Raw genomic sequence first — 21,169 nt, forward strand, 5'->3', positions numbered from 1 at the left:
TCAGGGAGGGAGGAACAGGTAAGAAAGAAAGCTACATTGTCAGGTCTCATCCAAATCATCCTCAAGGTGAAGTAAGCTAAAAAGAACAGTGCAGGAACTTTTCATTGTGGGAGCCATTCAGATATATTGTCTCCCAGTTTAAGTTTGCTGCAGAGCTAAAAGCTTGTAAAAAGAACAAGAAGACGGACTTGCTTAGTCTTTAAAGTTTAATTCACAGTAAGCTTCATTTAAACTCTAAGACCACTCCCTATAATATTTATCTTCACACAGCCATCTCAAAAATAGACAACTACAGGATTTTTTTGAATTGGGTTTTTTAGGTGACTGCATTTTTGCAAGCATGGCTACACAGAGGTTGCAATTGGTAAAATACTGTAAGTGGCAGACACAACAAAGCTTGTCATGGAAAACTTCTGTAGCATGAGCCACTGAATAAAGTGTATTTTAGAGTGGATAATCAGTTTCCCTGAGCACCATCATCAGTAAAACAGATTTGAAATTGCACAGATAGTTTATTATTAAACACAGCAAAGTGATTACATAAGTGAAATAATATCTGAACTCATTGGTGTGCGAAAAAAGGAGTACTTAAATCTACAATTTTTCCAAGGAAGCTAGCAAGTCCCTAATCAAAACCTACATCTTGGCAAGAATAGAATTCACAGGTTTATTCATGTTATTTCCTGGGCATACCAGTTCTACATTAGCAGAGCATTAATCAAAGTCTAAATACTTAACCAAATTCTGGCTCAATATAAATTATTTCTCTGCTTAAAAGTCTACCTCATTTTTCCAGATGCCATTCCAAATCCCACAATAATTTTGCTATTTCACAGAAACAGTAAAGAGAAAGTGAGTTTCCTCAAATTCTCATGAGAGAATCAAAAAGCCTATGACAGAGGCAGCAGCAGACAGCCAGCCCACAAACTCACTGAAACAGACCCAGCAGAAACAAAAATGTCCCTCTTCAGGGCGTTCTGAGCTGGTAGCAAACAGGATGTGAGCATCAGTCACTGTGTGCAGATAAGAGGTTATTCAGAATAGCAAGTTCAGACACAGACTGGGTCTTTTACCCAGTAAGGAAAGAGTGGGAGGAAGCAGGGGGTAAAAAACAGCTTTCAACCTACACACCACAGCCCTGCCTATTTGGGTTTTCCCTGGCTTCTTTTTAACTGAATTATCTCCCAAGCCGTCATTTCTCATTTTCAGGTGCGATGTTCACAGGACGCCCCCTTGAAACAGGAAGCCTGTGAGTGTTTGTAGTGTACTGGAGAAGAAATGACAGGCGCCTCAGAAAAATGAGACACTGGACAACCTCAGCAGCACCAGCAGCCCTGAGAAGAGGACTGGGGCTCTTGCTGAAAGACACAACATCTACAGAAAGAAGGACTGATGCTTGGCTTGAACAGAACAAGGAAAGAAACAGAGTTTGGAGTAGGGGAGGGGAAAAGAAATTGGATGGAGTCTAGAAGCTTCTAGAAAAAAGCCGTGTAACTTCTACATGGGGCTAAGTCACCACCTTCAAGCTCCGACTCCTCGGTGTTTACTAGGAAGCTATTACTCATTCTGATCATTGCATACAAAAAGGCTGCTGATCAATATTGCACAAGAGTGGTAAGTGATCAGTGATTAAACATCAGTGTATGAATTTATCTGACTTAACATGCTTGGAATGGAAGGAAACAGGGAGAAAGAATTTCTGAGCAGACTTCAGTGATGAAAATCGACAACTTGCCCAACATCAGAGATGATGTGAGGAGTTCAAAAGTAACAAGGAAGAGAAGACATATGATATTCTCAGAAAGTTAAAAAGCTCTTTTCCACCAAATTATTCATGATCAAATATGCCTTTGAACAGATCTACCATCTAAGGGAAAAGAAGACCTCATTTAAGGATGCCAAGGCAAGGCTATTTTGATGACACAGGTGTCATGCAACCAGGCCTGCTGTGACCTGAGTCACTGCTCCAGGTCTCCTGTGATCTTTTTCTTGATCAGTTTCACACAGGAAGCCTTCATATCTGACACACCAAAAATAGCATACGGTGTACAAATGAAAATCCTGCTTCAAAAAGGGCTGCATTTTTTTTTTTCTTTTTCAAAATGCAAATGTGCTTTCAGTACAGTGCAACGACACTGAAAGCACTTGTCCCTGCATTCCTCAGACAGACACTTATGACCAGTTACATTTAGAGATGATGCAGGTAGGCAAAAAAAGAGAACTAAGGTGTGTATGTGTCAGGAAGGAAACCACAAAAACAGCAATTGGAATTAAACAGCTGAAGGTGAAAAGCAACCAAAAATAACATACAAATACCCCTACAGATAAAAATGTATAGCTAGAAAATGAAGTCCAAACTGCTGAAGGCCCCACCTAAAGGCTGAACAAAAAGGAATGGATGCCTTATATTGACTCCATTCATCCTACCAATACTGAAACACTTCAACAGCAGTCATCTTACCTTTCAGAGCTGCATCATGTACCAAACCCTGCTGAAAACCAGTAACCAGCCTTTGAGGATGCTGGTGCAGTAAAAACTCACCACTGCTTGCCCCTGCAAGAGGAAGCCAGCTACCCCAGCTCCAAAGCACCAGCCCATAAAAAGGGCTGGCTGCTCCAAAGGGTCCCTCTCTCTTCAGAGTTGCACCCAATGACCACCAGTGCTGACATCTGCACTGTAGGGTGAAGGACTTCTGTAATTACTGTGTTTTTCTTGCAAAAGACTTTCTCAGGCAATACTAAACACACCACTAACAGAAGAGTTTGAAGGAAACTTGACAGATCATAGCTTTATTGCAACCTCCAGAATCTGGCTTTAATGTTGCTGATTCATAGCATTTTAGCATGTTGGTATTCTAGATGTTTCTATTAGAAAGTCATCAGATGATGCAAAATCATGGAAGGGGGGAGGGGGACAAATGAAAAAACCTTTCCAGCTGTCTTTGCTTCTATAAAAGAGCTTATAAGAGTTCTTAAAGGCTCTAAAATAAAGCACACAGCTCCTCCCTTCATTGCTTTAAATGACAACGTGATTTTTAAACCAATTTCATAATTTTTAAGATACAAATCTCTGTATAAATAGCCTCCCACACCACTCTTATCATATCCATTCATATCATTACACAAACACACCCTTAGATGATAACATTGGTCTAACTTAAAAGCCAGGTAACACAAACAGAAAATTTATTTGAGCAATTGCAAAATTCCCTTCCTTTCCAAACAAAAGCATGTCTTGGTCCACGCTGCAATAAGTCCGAAGATACACATGGCATGGACTCAAAAGCTGTTTAAACCACTCTAAAACTGTTTCAATTTTTCACCTGATTCAAGAGGAATCAACATATAGTCAAAACAAAAAAAAAGCCAAGTTCACTGAAGAGGCAAATTCTTCCCCTTTTAAATATGTGTCTAAATTAAAGATTCAAAGTGCCAATCCAACAACTTTGCAAACCCTGTTTTATAAATAGCAAAGGGAATAAATATAAGATAATGTGGCACACAAGTGGATAACTCCACCATAATTAAGGCATGGACTCTTGTCCCATCAGTCCAACCCAGCCAAATGCATTTTCAGCACACTAGCTACTGCTGGAGGCTGAGTGCAACTTGACTGCTGGTGAAAGAGCAGAAGGTAATTAAAATAGTGGTTAGATCATAAGCATATTTACTTTGAAACTAAAATAATGCAAGTATTTTAGCTGGCAGGAGGAAGACACTTTCCTAGTCACAGAAGAAAAGGATGAAAAAGCAAGACCTTTCCTACAATTTCATTGCTACAAATGAAAATCAAAGCTTTCTAAATTAAAACTTTATTTTTTTTTCAAACAAGAATGACTGAAAACCTTATCTCTTAATGGAAAGGGTCATAATTACATTTCTGCTTTCCCAAATTCAAAATTAGTCAGCTCTAAAACCTAACAGCAAATAACACATCAAAGCACACTTGCTAAGCCAAGAACAAGGAACTTTATTCCTCAAAACAAATGCAGCACTGCCCAAGAGGCAGTGAAATATTACAGGTGTTTTAGCAAAACATGAAACAACAAAATATTAGACAAAGTGGAGGTGTTTTACTGAATTTTAAATGCTGATTTGTTTAAGAAAAAACAAGAGAGATGGTTCAGATTAGTTAAGACTCTTAATTTAGAGTCATCTGCTTACACTAACTGGTAAGCAGTTGTGGCAACACACCTTTCCAAGGAAACATTGCAGATATTAGCTCAGGTGGTTAGAACATGGTACCACTAATAACACCATTCTGCAGGTTTGATCCCTGTCTGGGCCATCCACCTAAGAGCTGGGCTTGAAGGTACTTGTGCACCCCTTCCAACACAGAATATTCTGTGATTTAAGATGTACCACTATGACAACATCTTGTTTTCCTGGCACAGAGAAACAAGCAGAGAGAAAGCTCTATCTGACAACCCAATTTTTGCTCCCATTTTACCTTAGAAGTGTTTGGATGATCTAAAAAGAAGTGTAATTCTGTAAGGCTTTTTATGTATAAATAGTATTTACACATGCATATACAGATAAATTAAAAAAATAATTTAAGCAGAAAAGGAAGGCACATCATAAACAATAAAATTGTGTTTGCCTCAAGAGCTGGGAGCTATCACCAGACTAAATCTTCTGTGCAATTTGTCTCTGTGATAGCGTCTTTCCTCTTTCTCTGCCATGCAGCCACAAGTCTAGAAAGTATTACATGTCAATATAAAATTGTAAACCAAACCTACAATCTTTTACAAAAGCAAGGTCTGTATATTTAACCCTGAGCACTGAAGGGGAAAACCTTCTTTTGTATAGAAGAGTACGAGAGAGAAAACACAAATAAATTCGTGTACTGAGCAATTACATAAAAATAAATGCATTACATTAATTGCCAAAACAGGAAAAAACATTCTGGACAAGTTCATCCTACTCCTTCAAAGCAAATCATGCAACAGTACAAATGCCAGCATTTGTCTAACTCTCAGCCATCTCTGCCACATCCTGACTCTCCAGCTTCCCATCTCTCCCAATTGAAGACTAAAAACCTGCACTTTCCATGCACACCAAGCATTCCTTCTTACTTCAGCTATGCAGGAAAGCCAGCAAACTACTCACACCATTATACCAGAAAAAGATTTTTCACCCAGAGGATGGCTGGGCACTGGAACAGGCTCCCCAGGGAACTGGTCACAGCACCAGCCTGAAGTGTTCAAGAAGTGTCTGGACAATACTCTCAGGCACACAGTGTGATTCTTGGGGTGTCTTGTGCAGGGCCAGGAGCTGGGCTCAATGATCCCTTCTAACTCAGAATGTTCCATGATTCCATTAATGTGCAGCCCCTTAGTCATCAAGTACTTCAGGAAGGGTGGAATTATGTAAGAATCATATCATTATTTCCAGGTAAATTTATTTATAAGTATTTATATATGTTTGAAAGGAATTCCTGCAGAACTGAATATCTTTTGACCCACAGTACTTTCCCAAAGCCTAAGTATAATTGTAGCTCCACATACATCAGCAGCAGGCAGTTCTTAAACCTGTCAAACATTCTCTCCAAAAGCCTTCCAAGTGCTCCCAGGAGCAGTGATGATCTCTGGAAGTGCAGTGATTCTGTGTTTTTCTGGGGCTTGAGAAGGCTGCAACCAGGTACTGCAAAGCAATGGTACAAAGGAGAATCTTTCAAATACAGCTTTTCCTGCATGGCAAGGACTCTAGTCCTGAAGATGAAGATCTTGTCCATGCAAGGTCTATTTAGTTCTTCTCAACTATTTCAAGAGAACTAATTGCAAAAGTGCTACATTTATTACATTCTGAACCACTAAACCTTAACAGTGATGTTTAACATCCCTCCTGCTAATGTAAAACCAAAACATTCCATGAATGATTTCCCTATTTTTACTGAAGCATGCAGAACCTTCGAGACTGTGTGTTCCCACTCTCCACACGAAAGGGTGAGGAAAAGAGATAAAAATATGTAAATGAAAGCTTGAGATAAGGTATGCCAGCAATTAACCCTAGAGTCTTGCATTAACCCCCACAGCCCCTGCAAGTTGCACTGCAGACACTTTTTTCCAACTGTAAACTCAAAAATATATTCATAATAGTTGCTTCATCTCAGTGAGTACCTTCCCACAAGCAGGCAGCTGTGGGATCTTATAAACATAGCTCTGGAACACAGGCTAATTTTCTGCTCAAAGCTTGAATGAGTGTGAATTCACCATTCAACTGGATTCTCCTATGCAAAATTCCATCAGTAAGTTTCTGCTCCACGTGCTGCCACAGACGATTCTCCATGCCATTGAGACTTCCCTGTACAGAAGCCTGTTCATTCCTCTGCTTACCAACAGTCATCCTTCAGCAAGTTACACCAGTGCTTCAAAATCCTGAGAGCTCTCAGCTAGTGGTAAATTGCTACTCTTCAGTGCTGCAATGAAATATAGCAATTCAGCATGCCGTAGATAGTGTTTTGGTATCTTAAGTCACTGACTAAGGGCAGCAATTTGGCTTCTTTTCTACTGAAACAAGGAAAAACCCACTCACATTTAGGATCCCTAGAATGAGTCCTCCCACAAATTCCTACACTAGTTCCCAAATTTTCCATAAGACCCTGAATGGAAAGTGAACAACTAAACAGAAATAAAGTAATTTAACAAAATTAATTAAAACATACTGTCTCCAAAATTATTATTATTATTATGGATAACTAAGCAGGGTCCAGAGGCATCACTTATGGCCACAACAGCTACTTTCCACAGCTCTCAGTCCCAATTCTGTTGTTGATACTCAAAAGAGTAAATCAAAAGCAGCTTTTCTGAATGCAGGAGTCCAAACTGGTGAAAGAACAGAAAAAAAACCAAGTAATGTTTCAGGCTAAGAAGGGCCAACAATGACCCAAAAAAAAATTCAGGAGGAAAAAAAGCTGTATGCCAAAGCAGGAAGGTCACTCCCTTTCTTTCCCTCCCCTGTTGCTTATCTTACATGACCTCTATCAGTGATGAGTTTGACACCACTTACAGCTACAAGGAATTCAGGAGTCTTTAAAAGCCAGTTTTTTTGCCAGCATGTAGATAAACTTTGTCAGCATCAAGACTCTTATAGATGTGCTTACTCTCCAGAAAGGATAACCACTGTTCTATTGCCATTGCAATAAATGGTCAGACACAGCAGTGATGATGAGCGTGTGTGGGCACGCTACCCCAGCTACCAAAGAACTCAGCAGCTCCAGCCACCTGATCACTGAGATCCAAAGGCTGCAGGTTAAGAGGAATCACAGATACGATGGCATGGCAGAGCCAAAGTGCTCTATGCTCTCTTGTGTAATTAAAGGTAAGAATTGCTGTGAGCTTCAGTCCTGGACGCTGGTTTTGCCCCAGGTGAAAACATCTCAGGAAGCTCTTGCTAAAAGCAGCACACCTGAGAAAGGTACTCCTTGCCCTCATCTATGAGGCCACTTAGTCCCAGGGCAGCCAGACTGCTGAAACCATCCACAGGGCCACTCTCCAACAGCAACGTGCCCGGTCCTCCAGAATATCTGCCTTTGCCCACACCATTAAAGAAAGCATATGGTGTTACTTCTGTGCCTAAATTCTTCCAAGCCAGAGAAAAGACACAGAGGAATTAAGTAAAAAAAAACTAAGCTACAAGACTGAAAAAGTCATCCAAGCGCATATTTGGGATCCACTTTAAGGATGTCAGAGCTAAGTGTCAAGGACAGGGACTCATAATTGCACCTGAAGCAACCACCCATGTTTCTCTGCTGCTTGTCAATGAAGCATTGCCAGACAATCAATTTTGGCAATTCCTCTCTTCCCCAGCCCACCCATAATAATTTCTCATCTCTGGAGCTGAGAGGGTATCCTGCTTTAAGCCAGCTCTGAGACACTGGAACAGGTGAGGAATGGTTGGGGAAGGGACTTTAACTGGGAGTTAGATTAAATGACAGATGTTAGGCAGCTAAATAGCTTTTTCCTTGAGACCAAAATTTAACTACTGAATCATAACATGCCAGTTGTTGCTACTAAAGAAAGCAAAATCTCATTGTTTCTAAACTACTTAAATACTGACAAACTAAAAGTATCGCAAAACCAGCAAGATTGTAATATATCTCATAAAAATGAACTTTCCTCAGTATCTTCCTTTACCTAGAAGACCTTTACCAGACTTGTACTGATTAAAAATATCAGACTATGTATCAAAAGATAAAAGCAAATTACTTAGAGATAAAAAGCTTTATTAACTTAAAAATACATATAAGCATGGGCCACATCTTTCCCGAGATGCTTGCTAAGCAAAACTTAACCAGAGGCAGCCACATGGGGCTTTTTCTTAAACAAATCTGTGTTCACAAGAGTAACTGAATAGAATCATAGAAGCGTCAGGTCTGGAAGAGACCTCAAAGACCATCTGGTTCCAACTCAGCCACCATGTGCAGCAATGCCATCCACCAGACCAGGCTGCCTCAAGCTGCATCCAGCCTGGCCTTGAACACGTCCAGGGATGTGGTACCCACAGCTTCTCTGGGCAACCTGCACCAGTGCCTCACCATCCTCACAGCAAAGAATTTCTTCCAAACATCTCATCTAAATCTCTTCATTTAAAACTGTCCCCCCTTGTCCTGTCACTCTCTGTCTGTATAAAAAGTCCCTCTCCCTCTTTTTTTCTAAGTCCCCTTTAAGTAATGGAAGGCTGCAATGAGATCTTCCTGCAGCCTTCTCTTCTCCAGGCTGAACAACCCCAGCTCTCTCAGCCTGTCTTCGTGGGACATGCTTCTACCCTCTGATCATCTTTGGCCCTCCTCAACAGGTGCATGTCCTTCCTATATTGGGGGCCCCAGAGCTGGATGCAGCACTGCAGGTGGGGTCCAACAAAAGCAGAGGAGAGGGGCAGAATTCCCTCCTTGCCCTGCTGCCCTCGCTGCTTTGGATGCAGCCCAGCAGAGAGTTGGCTGTCTGGCCTGCAAGCACTCACTGCTGGTGCATGTCCAGCTTTTCAGCCATGAGATCCTCCACGTCCTTCTCCACAGGGCTGCTCCCAATGACCTCATCTCCCAGTCTGTGCTCATAACTGGGATTGCCCCGGCCCAGACGGAGCACCTTGCACTTGGACTTTTTGAGCTTCATGACATATTGCTTTGTTATAGCTCCATGGAGTGCTTGCACCGTGACCTCATCGAGCAAGTCTGCCCAGTCTTGCAATGACACAAGTCAACTAACTTTTATATGCTAACCCACCACTGCTCAACATACAAATGACAAGCAGCTAAATTAAAAACACTCACACACAGTCCCTTCTTCATAAGGTTTTTGGCTTTTGTTATTCTATACCATTCATTTGTATTAACTAGACTTATGAAGATACAGCAATTAGCTGAAAATAACACAGAAGGACCAGGTATAAGTAACTTTCATATTGCTGCCCAGACCCTGCCAGGCCAACTGTGTGAATGACTACCAGAAATATCATCATGCTGCAGGACTGAGTTAAGGTTCAGTGGAGACACAGTAACTGCCTGAATTCAGAGCAAAGAAAGATGGCTTCTCCAGCAACCAAAGGCTGCTTCAGGCTGACTGAACAGTATCCTCAACTCCTCAATTATTTTCAACTGCTTCAACTGTTACAACCAAGACTTTCAAATGTTTTTTCTCAAGGTCTTCACCCAGGAAAAGGAGCCACACAGCACAATTTCCTGGGCACTTTCAGACAATGTGAAACACCTCCCTTTTAGAAAAGGAAGGGGGAAGTCTAAGGGACACATATTTAGTAATTAAGATGGATCCTTTGATGTTTTGCTGAAGAACTGAAGTGCAAGACAGAAGTGCATCCACTCAGCCACACCAGCAAGCCCAGCTCATCTCTGATGTTCAGCTACAGCTGGAGTTAGTACAGCCACCATCGTGGGCGTGGTGCTCGGAGGCATGCCTTGCCACATTCACTAATGGACATGTCAAAGTGCTCCTGTGTGCCCACATCCTTCAGCCCATCATCAGCGAGGCCTCCTGTGCTCAAACCAGAGTGAAGCTCCAAGATCTGTGCTTCCTTTGCTGGCAGTGACAAGGGCACTTCATTATCTCTCTGACAATTGGAAAGAAACACAGGAGGTGATGAGAACATAATGACAGCAGCATGGGAAAAGCCTGACAATTGATTTTATAGACATCCTTTCCTCTTCCATAACAGCTTTTCAGAGGATGCACAGCACAGGTCCACACAGAGCCACCTCTACTGCCAAAATGAAGAACCTTGGGCAACAGAAACAAATCTTGAAAAAACACACATGTGCACACATCCTGGTACAGTTTTTGTTCAACCATTTCACCCGTGTCTTACGGACCCAATCCAGCACCAAGCGTGTATCTGACTGAACATACAAGCAGCCCCAGAGGTTTAAGTGCAGCCTGTACTCTCAAAGGGGAGAGCATCTTTCACCCCTTCCCCTCCCCATCTTCTCCTGCTGTCACCAGGTCAGCTCTGAGCTGGCTGGAAGCCACAGGCACAGCTTCATGCCAGATCAAACAGAACTGAGCCTACGGCCTGTGCTGACACTGGTGTTCCTCTGACCACAGTAACCATGAACTAAACAGGGAGCTGAAATGAATCCAGCTAAACTAGCCCAATGAAAAATAACCTAAACAAAAATAATACAAAGAGTCTTCAGCCTGCTCATTACATAGTGATAGATGTGCCAAGTCTGAGCTGAAGAGGGGCTTGCAATACAGCCAATACAGCCCCAGATCAATTTCACCTCCCAGGAAAGGGAACAGGCAGTCAGGTTCAGCAGGGTTGATGCATGAGAACGGCAGCCCAGACTCTGATCACTTCAAATCTGCTGTAAAACACCAAGAAGAGTCACTAACCCAGGCCACTTGAACAGCAAACAGCACAGTCCTGCTCTTGAGGGGAAACCAAAACAAACTCCTCCAGCAGAAGAAAGTGTCCGATTGCATTTAAACTTCTGTTCATGTTTTACCTTTACCTTGGGACAGGGACTACATCCGTTACCACACCAAGCATCATGCAGCTGCCAGCCCTTCTGTAAGGAATGGCTTGTCTCAGCAATCCCAACTGGCAATGCCCAGCCTCCTCATCACCTCTATTCCCCTTGTCATGTCGGCACAACTGTCACCTGGACTGCACTGTAACCTGAATTGGGGACTTAAGCTGAAAAGCAACACAAGAATTAAAAGAAGACTGAAACACAAATCCAGCCAGATCAGCTGTGTGTCAGAGAAACACAAAAGTTCATGTGCCAGGAAGGTGATGGAGTAAACAGTTGGAAGTGAGGGAGTGCAAACACAGCTGGGTAATGGCCTCACCAACCTCACCACAACCCAAGCCCAATGGGTAAAGAGCAGCTCACTCCTGATTTTCTACACTTTTTCAGTGCTGCTTAACCCACTTTGCACCATCTTGGCTGTGGGTGAGGGGCACAGAAGGGGCCCCTTACTCCAGTTTATTTAACCTAAGTGGCCAATCCCTCTGGTGGGTCAATGGCCTGACAGTGCGCAACCAACACCTCAGTTACACAGCAGGGCACCTGCCTGCAGGCTCTCCTATCTGAGAGCAAGATAACACAAACCCCTTAGATATAAGGTTCAGAGGATTCCCTGGATATTGCCAGCTCTCCTGTCATTACTGACAAGAACTGCTTGTGCTTTGTACAGCTCTAAAACAGTTAATTCAGGCAGATTCCTGTGGAAAGAGTTAGCTCTGATGTTAAGTCAAGCAGCTGGAAGCCAGTGAAATGAAGAGTGTTACTTCCATGCACAGCTTTAGGAAATCTATTATTTAAATATTCTGTATAATTCTCGGGTTTGCAATTCAAAAATAAAACCAAAAGGGGTCAAGAAAAGTTCTCCATAAATTGTCTAATACCTTGCAACTCCATTTATAGTATGGTTCTAGAGATTTTTATGATTTTTCTAGAAAGAGATGACCCTTGTTTCTCCGCACATAAATTTGAGGAGAAAATTTCTGATATTAGAGAGCTTTTTCATAGGACAGACAAAAGTATAAGAAAATGCATTTCAAGTTAAACTACATAAATTCCAGTTTAAAACCAGAAAACATCCTTTTAATAATTAAATTAACAATTGCACTAGCTTATTGAGGAAATTATTTTTTTAATAGAGTCCATGTCACATAAAGCCTTTAACGTGAATCTGAGGGGTTGTTTTGTTGGGTTTGATTTTTGGTATTTTTTCACTTTAGCTTCCCCAGATGTTATAAATGCAGTGAAATTCTGACAATTCTGTTATTTGGATCAGTCTAGGTGATAACATTAAAAACGGAGGAGATTATTTCCTATCCCCAGTGTGAAACTGAACTTTCACAGGAAACCTCGGCAACATTAGAATAGGGAGGACAGGGTCCTGTCTCCCTCACCTTTGTGCATATGCAGACTGGATCAGGAGATTCTAACAAAGAACAAGCAGGGTCCTTTTCCTCTCACTGCAGATAGCACTGATCTTTGCACAGGATTTTAACTGTCAAAAGCCCAGATATTATCACATGAGAGGAAAGACATTTGCAGGAGGCACTCCTGAAAAGTCTCCCATGCCCAAAGGGTTTCCCACAGCCCCTGTCAAGATGCCCTGGCAGAGCACTTATGAGAGACAGTGCACTAGATGAGGACAGGCTGGACATCAGCTCTTGCAAAGCTCAAGGACCACTCAGGAGTCCTCAGATCCCAGAGCCTGCTCCAGACGGAGGAGGAGCCTGGCTGGATCTCTGTGACCCAGTTATGGACCACGTACTTCTAAGAATAACTTCCACATCAAGCCAGGAGAATTTTCTTCTCCCATCCCCATAAACATATCCTTTACCCTCATTACGTTTTTATTAAGACATCCCTCAGCATAAGTGCCAAATAAACCTTTCAGATACTGGAATTCCTTCAGCATGCACACAGCACGTGTGTGTTTCCCTATCTCAGACAATGCAGAGCAGACACAAAGAGGATAGGATGGATGCCCAAAGAAGCAGAGACCAGGAAAAAACCAGCAGAATAGCAGAGAGAAGCATGGGGACAAAAGCTCCAACCTTTATAACCGTGGGCTGTTCACTGAGACAAAAATACTGCAGTGAAACCAGCGAGGTCAAATATCATTTCCCCTCATCTGATAACGATGACTGAGGAAGTTTGAATTCATAAAAGGCACACACACATCACACACCCTGGAAAGACAATCCTACCAGCCTTTGTTCAAAGCAGGAATCCCTGTATGAATAAATCAGATTTTCAAGGGAGGCAGAAATAGGGCTTGTAACAAAATTTTTCAGCCGCCCCTTAGCTCGAGCAGCACTAGTGGGCATAGCTATAATCACAGCAAACCTACATAATGGGTCTGAACTAGCTTAGCCCTTTCCCTGCAAGCAGAGAAGCTGCCACATCAGTAACTCCGTTGCTAGGGCAACTGCTTACTTTCCATATCAACTGCAAACTCGTTGCCATGGAGACACATATACAAGAAAAATTCCTCTCTATAGCCAAGGACCAGATGGTAGGGAAGTGATGGACTAACGGGCTCTACTAAGTGGGACACAGACGACAGGACATTTAGATCTGTACGTTCACAATAGGATTAATCTGAACAAGTGAATTCACAGGTCTGGCAGTATAAACAAAGCCAGGGAACTCCACATCTACTCCCCATCATGTGCTAACTTCATACTCTGGCCAACTATTATTAAACTGCTGAGTTCAATGCAAAGAGGTTCGTACAATCAAGGGCTCAGCATTTTCCCTTCTTCAGCCCAGCTCTCTGCCTCAATCCAGATCAGCCTCATTGCAGTTCCACGAACAGCCAGGATTTTGGTTTGCCAGGTAAGCCTGATGGCACTGCAGCTGATGTGGAATAGCAGCAATGTAAAAACAAATCCTCTCTTCCACATTCCACACCAGACCTAAAAGCACCAGGACAGGGCAAGTAAAAAAAAGTGAAAAAAGTGATTAATCCTGTCCTTTTTTTTTCCCCTCTCCATTACAATGATCTCACATCGGGAAATTCAAGCATTCACATGCAGGCAGAAAAAGCTGCAGATGACTAGATTCATATTTAGCCCCATGAATATGAACTAGTGAAACTCAAGACTGAGAAAACTACTATGCAGAGGGAGTTCAAAAAAGAATTAAGTGTTCAGCAGAACTTTTTTTAGAAAAATGATTACTGAAAGGCTACATAAACAAACACTGGAAAGCACAACTATGAGAGGAAAAGCTTCTAGCTTTTCACAATGTGTCAACGCACATCAACCAGCAAATGCCTGCAATTCCCAGCACTAACTCCTTTTCCCCATACTGTATATGTTCCAGAGCCCATCTTGTTAGCATTTCATAACATGCCATTTGCTAAATATTGCTTTTTTCCACGTAAAACGAGTAAAACAGGCAGACCCCAAGCCTGCAATTTGCAAAAGCTGTCTGCAAGAAGTAGCATAAAATGATTCCTTACAGATGAAAGCCTCCCTTTCCCCTGCCCCAAGCCCCATACCAAAACCAGAGAACCCTTTAGATGGACACCTTCCTTCTGAACAGCAGAGATACTTGCTGCAAGGTACCAAACCAAGCCCAAGTGTGTGTGCACACACATGAAGGTATTTTCAAAGCCATCAGTTGACATTTACTGCTTTCCAAGTCCGCAATTAGCTGTCAAGCACCTGATTCAGCAACTCTGACCCAGGGCCAGTTCTGCACTCAAGACTGTCTGCCACATCCCTTGGCCAGGACACCAAGAAAAACCCAGCAGGAGACTTGAATGATCTGCTGTGGTGCATTTTACATTTGAAATTCCCTTTTCATTCACCTTAAAGCTAGCTACCTACAGTTATTAGCATTTTCAGTGAGTAGAAGAAATTCTTTCTCAAAATCTGTGATTTTCCTGGAATCATTAAACTCCACCTTGTGATTCACACAGGCAAGGCCTCCCACCACACCTTGTTGTCTGGCCATGTAAGCATGGCTGTAATGAGGAATTTGAGAGGCAGGTGACCAGCCATGCATTGTGCTGCACCACGTCCCCACGGAGCAGCAGTGCAGTGTGGTATTGTTCAGATGAGCTCAGTGGATGGCCGGATATTTGACAGATAGACATGAAGACAAGTTCCTCATAGGAAGGAAGCTGAAATCTAAATAGTCAACTTGTAAACAGAGGAAGAGGGTCAGAACAAAACACAAATGGCTGAGTTAAACACATGCCTTGCCAGTTACATTATTTTGGTGTTTTTTTAAATGCATTGTATGAAGATTTCCTACAGTCTGGAACAGGGCTGTAAAAGTCTGTTGTGGCATTGTTATTATAGTCTCACTTCCCAACCAGAATTTAAGACTTTGGCTTACACATAAAAAGATCCAGTTCAGGAACAGATTTTTTTTTATCTCACACACGAGCTTTCACAGCAGTTAATTGATAAAAAATACAAATATACAGCGTGTGATCAGTCATATGGGGACAGTGGATTCTAGGTAACTTTTTAAAAAGAAAGAAAAAAAAGATAGACATGTCAAGCCTTTAAAAATGAAAGCTCTGTAGAAAAGAAAGTTAACTCATCTAAAATGAAAAGTTGCTAGTTTGGGATAGTGTATGACTCTTCCTCTAGAGTTACTTGAGCTTCTATTCCAGACCTTTTCAAGTTAAATTGCACACAAAACAGGGAGAACAGCACCACCAAGAGAAGTCGAGCTTCAGGGTAACAAATTACAAGACAATCACAGAATTTAACTCACTGAAATACAAAAGCTGAGTGCATCTATTGTTTCTGCCAGGGTGAAGTGTTCACTTTCTGATCTTCAGCCAGTTTTAGAGACAGACCATGAGTTATGTGATTTTACCTGCTATTTATTTCTGTAACCTGTGAGAAGGCCTCTGAAATTAATCTGCAAGCCAGTATTTTTATCAGTATACTCATACTTTGCCAAAGATTCATCCAGTCCATTGCTTCTTGAGAAGGTCCCCTTTGGAAACTGATTCCTGCTCCCAGGCAGATTGACAGAGTAGAAGGCTATGCAAGGGACTGCCCACACTGCTCTGCTCACTTTCCCATTCCCTTGCACACAGCCTCTTCCTGCAGATGCTGCTGGGGAATCAGCAGTGAAGCCAGGAGACAACAACCGAGATCCAAAAGCAAAGATGTGCTCCCAGGGCTTCTGCTCTGCACCAGCTGCAGAAGTTACATGAGCCCAAAGAGCACCAGGGATTTTGGTGAATGGTAACCTTCACCTCTGATGCCAGATCTGCCTCTGCCCTTTGAAGAGTTTCTCTATAACTCGCCTGAAATGGAACAAAGCTGCATCACCATTACCTTCCTTGTATAAAAGAAAGAAATGGTTTTTTGGATTACAACACAGACCAGGGCAATAGCAATGGACTCTTACATAAGGCATACCCTTTCACTATACATTTGTATAAGCCAAGAACAGCAAGCACCCTATTTATAACATGATTACATTCATCTAGTATAGCTGGAAACCATTACCACAGCATGATAACTAAAAACAATATTTAACCACTATGCATGAAGACACCAGCTGGGGGGAAAAACACACACACACACACACACACACACACACACACACTCTGAACGCTTTCTTACAGATGTCTAGACAATGAATTTAATAAAATCAGAATGAGCAATGCGAAAGAAATGCTGGCCCTCTGAACCTTATCAAGTACATTACCAGGCACAGGGTTGCACATTCTATACTCCGTTGTTAAGGACATATTCTGGGATTAGCAGGTGAATATTTTCACAGCCAAAGAGATTCCCATAGTTCCAAACTCACCTGACTTCGGTCTTTGTCCACTTTCTTAAAACACTTATTCAAGGACAGATTATGTCGCACAGAATTTTTCCATCCAGTGGGTGCATTTGCAAAATACGGAAAGTGTTCCAAAATCCAGTTGTATATATCCTTTACAGGCAGTCTTTTGGTTGGCGAATCCTCAATGGCCATAAATATGAGGCAGCTAAAGGAATAAGGAGGTTTGCAGTTGGGGTTCTGCTTGGCATCGTAGGGCATGTCAGAATGGGCAGGAGACGGCGGCGTGTCATCACCGATGTCCTGGACAGGGCTAACGCTCCTTAACACCGAGTCCCCAAAGCTTTTCAGCAAGTTCTTGCTCTCATGTAACCAGTTCAAATTAGTTAGTTCTTCATCTTCCATGGCCCCTTTATCTAATCTGATGGCAGGCAAAGAGAAATCTAGGTCCTCGTCATCATGAAGTGCCTTTGATAAATCACTGTCTTGATAACGCTGGCTCAATCCACTGGGAACACTAATTCCTGAGCCCTCTGGCTTCTTACTGGGAGGCATGACTGGACCCATTTAGACAGCAGCTCCTGGGAGAGTGAATCCAAAGAAAAGGGAGAAAGAGAAAAGTTAGTTCATAAAAAGTTCCTGTGTAACAATTTGACAGCTTTTCCCTAACTGGTCACTTGGCCTTTTGCCATCTGTATTAAATGTGACAGTTTAATAACTGTCACTTATAACACTCATCCACAACTGTGGAATAAAATTATCTAAAGTCAGTACAGGGAAGAATTTTCAGTTGATGGAATGAGATGATAATCCAGATATACCTCACTTCTGCATGCACATGAAGCCCTACAGAGGAAATTCCAAACCATGTCTCTTTAAAGAGGAAGCGGTGTTTTCAAACCACTGAATACCCCAATTGTATCACTTTAATAAGGATGTGAATTAAAAAATAGTAAGAGTGACTTATGGCCAGTTGCTTCAGATTAATTTCAGCTGTTTCACATTTGAGGACAATACAACAGCACCATGATTAAAATCACGCTGGCTAAAGGCATAGGCAGACAAACATCCATACTGACTTGGCTGCACCAAAACTCAGAAATGAGAATGTAACTTAAAAACCAGCAAGGTCAGGAGAAAGTAAGAGGGAAAGCAACACCCGGTATTTTTGGGCCCAGGGCCAAAAAATGGGGAAGCAAGTGCCAGAGCAATAGAGCACTTTAAGAATGTATGTAAACAGAGAAGATTTTAACGTAAGCTGAACTTATTTCAAACACAATAGAAAAAAACAAGAGTCAGAAAGACCGCTGTGATGCTCAACAGCAGCCTGTGAGAGGTGGGGTCAGCTGCTGAGGGTGTTGCACCAGCAGGCCCTGGAGGGACACCTGTGACACCAATACTTGGAATATCCCGAGCACTTCCGATGCAAAGCGAAGCTGGGCCCTTGTCCAATTCGAGAGAAGCAGACAAGCCAAACAATTCTACTTCAGAAGCAGGAGACAGGCTCCCTTAGCTTCTACAAACAGCCAAACTGCCAGGAATTAGCTCTTGGAGATATGAACAGAAGTGGAACAAAACCTGGACGGAGTTAAAAACAGTATTTAAATGGACAAAATGTTCTGCACAAACACTGAACAAGAATTAAATGATTCCCTGTACATAAAACATAACCCCAGCAGTTACCTGAAGTCATGCAGTCAATACCGTAAGTGAAAGCCAAAAAAAGCTACAGGTAAAAACAGAATGAACTAGCTGTCTGCAGGGACAAACAGAGCAACGCAGCCATTATGGGAAAGAGAAGTAATGGACTTTAATTTAGCTGTCATAAATGGGCAAAACCGAAAACTTTTAAGTTCTTTGTGTCTTTCTATAATGAAGTTACACCAAAGCAGATATTTACTAAAAATGAAACACACATAACTTTTCTGCAGGGAAGCACATCAATACACTCAACATCTTCAGTGAAAATGTGCAGATTTACATGAGTAAGTATGTGGAAAAGGAAAAAATACCGATGCAGATGTAAACACCAGGAGGCCAAACTTGCGTCGGCCCCACTTCCTAGTTTTCTAAACTGCATCCAGCGCAACCAGAGGTAAACAAGGGAATCGCCAGCGTCCAGGGGCACTGGCATTGCCTACCTAAGCCGCACGCTTAACTTTGACTCCAAATGGAAGTTCCGTCCCATGAGCTTCTAAACAGGAAAATTATATGATGGCTGACAGTAAAGTAATTTAATTGCACTGTTGCTATGACAACACGCTGCTCTCTTTCTGTTTAATTTCCTTATTTGCCAGTATCCTCCCAAAGGGCCGTATCACTTCATGATTTTTTTCCCCTGTCTCTCTCTCTCTCCCCGCTCCAGGCAGCGGGGGTGACCGGGCGGCCGCGGCCCCGCGGAGCCCCCTCGGGCCGGCACGGAGAGCCGGCAGGGAAGTCTGGCAGCGCCCGGCCCAAGAGCGACTGCCGCCGCGGGCGGGGTGCCCGGGGCAGCCCCCGTGGCGGCGGGGCCCGACTGGGGCCACAACGGGGGGGGGTACGGGGGGGGGGGCCTGCCAGCGAGGCCCGTGGCAGCTGCAGCGGCGCCCCACCGGCAGACAAAAGAGCGGCGGTCACGGCGAGCCCCCGTTTCAGGCGGACGAACGCGTTTAACCCGCGGCGGCTCCGGCGGACGCGCCCCGCACGCGCGCCCGCCGCGGCCGGAGGGGGGCGCACCGGGGCGGGCCCCCCGCCCGCGCTCCCACCGCGCCCGCCGCGAGGGGGGGCGGCCGCCCATTGGCCGCGGCCGCAGCCAATCAATGGCGTTGCCAGGCGACCGGGGCTGCTCGGGCCGGGCGGCGCGCGCCGCGCACCCCGCCAATGCCGGCCAGGTGTCACCGGCCCGCGCGGCCCCGCGCGCCCCGCCGCACGTGCGCGCGCGTGCCCCGAGGTCCCGGCCCGGGCGCCGCCGGGACCCCCGGCGGGACGAGCTCGAGCCGGGCGCGGCCCCGCGGCGCGGGCACGGCCGGGCTCGGCGGGGTCACGGCGGCGCGCACGCCGGGCCGCGCACCAACTCCCGACCAAGTTGTGGCGCGGGGCCGGGCCGAGCCGGGCGGGACTGCACCGCGCCGCTGCCCGCGGCCGGCCCGCGCCGCCCCGCGCAACCCCGGCCAACAACAACAACAACAACAGCAGCAGCAACTTACCTGGCGGGGGGCGGCGGTTTCACCGCGGTCCCTTCATGGCAGTGGCACAAAGTTTCATCTGACGGAGCCGGGCATGGCGCGCCCCCGCCTCAGCCCGAGCCCCGGGGGTGCCGCGGGGGTCCCGGCGCACGGGGCTCCGCCGCTTGCATGGGGCCCGACTGCCCCACGCCCGCCCCGCGCTCCCGACGGGCAGCGGTCCGCCTCGGTGCGAGCCCGAGAGCGAGAAATTGTTTCCACTGCAAACAAAAAAGGCGACACATGACCACGGAGGGAGGGGAGAGAGGGAAAACGTGGGCTGGGCCAGCCGCGACGGGAGAAGCCGCGGAAGGGAGGGCCGCCGGCGGTGGGGGAGGGCGGCGGTTCCTGCCGGCCGGCGGCGGGGACCCGGCCGTGCCCCCCGCAGGCCGCTCGCCCACCCCGGCCCCCGCCCGGCGTCCGGGTCGTGCCGGGGCGGCGGCGCTGGCCGGGGGCGGGCGGGTGTCCGAGGTCGGGCGGGAGGCGCTCGGAAGTCCCGGTGCGCCGAGAACCGGCAGCCGCGGCGCTCCCACTTGTGCGAGTCTCCTTTCCCCCGCCCGGCCAGGCCGACCCCGGCCGAACCGCGGTGTACACCGGAGGCACCGACGAGCCCCAGGAGCCCACGGCTTAGCATAGCGGAACCCTGCTTCTGCCTCTCCCGCCAGAGGAGCGGAGGAGGCATCTTTGAACACCCTCCCAGTGGGCAGGTAATTCCTGCCGAACACGGGCGAAGCTGCCGGCCCGGCGGCGCACACGAGCCCGGCCGGAGCCGGGCACCTGCCCCGCTGTGCGAGCCGGAGCCGGGCCCTGCGGGGTGCGCGGGCAGCGACAGGCGCGGATCCCGCCCGGCGGCTCTTCTTGCTGGCTCCGGGCATCGGGAAACTACGGCCACTGCCGTGCTGTGCGGTGCACAGTACAGAACCGTGCTGCAGAAATCTGCAGTTACTGCCGACGGAAGGGGGGGGATATTTCCTGAAGGAAATCTGCTTTAAAGGAAGGCTTGACTCGATTAGGAAATATGGTGCATTTTCTCCTCTGCTGTCATACCCTGACATAACTAGTATTAACTTGAGTAAAAAATCCCTTGCCATCAGTTGAATTAATTGAAGGGAACTAACTTGATTTAAAAATAAAGAAGTTGTCCAGTCTAGACAGCACTAGCTGAACATACAGTCTACTATACATTACATGCCAGATCTCAAGTAGCTTCAGTGATTTGCAG

The 21,169-nt window shown here is 45.1% G+C and overlaps 1 protein-coding gene across 1 annotated transcript in view; it reads right to left on the reverse strand.

Annotated features, from left to right (window-relative positions):
* The window catches only part of FOXN3 (forkhead box N3), a 126,025-nt gene extending 106,011 nt beyond the window's left edge, over nucleotides 1-20,014 (reverse strand). Inside the window, exons 1-2 of the mRNA XM_066552181.1 lie at nucleotides 19,933-20,014; nucleotides 16,772-17,328 (exon numbers count right to left, since the gene is read on the reverse strand). Coding sequence (XP_066408278.1) covers nucleotides 16,772-17,314 — 543 coding nt within the window. The 5' untranslated portion in view covers nucleotides 17,315-17,328; nucleotides 19,933-20,014. The remainder of the gene's footprint in view (nucleotides 1-16,771; nucleotides 17,329-19,932) is intronic.
* Between the last annotated feature and the right edge of the window lie 1,155 nt (nucleotides 20,015-21,169).

The sequence above is a fragment of the Molothrus aeneus genome, chromosome 6, assembly GCF_037042795.1.
Source record: "Molothrus aeneus isolate 106 chromosome 6, BPBGC_Maene_1.0, whole genome shotgun sequence".
Taxonomy (NCBI): Eukaryota; Metazoa; Chordata; class Aves; order Passeriformes; family Icteridae; genus Molothrus; species Molothrus aeneus.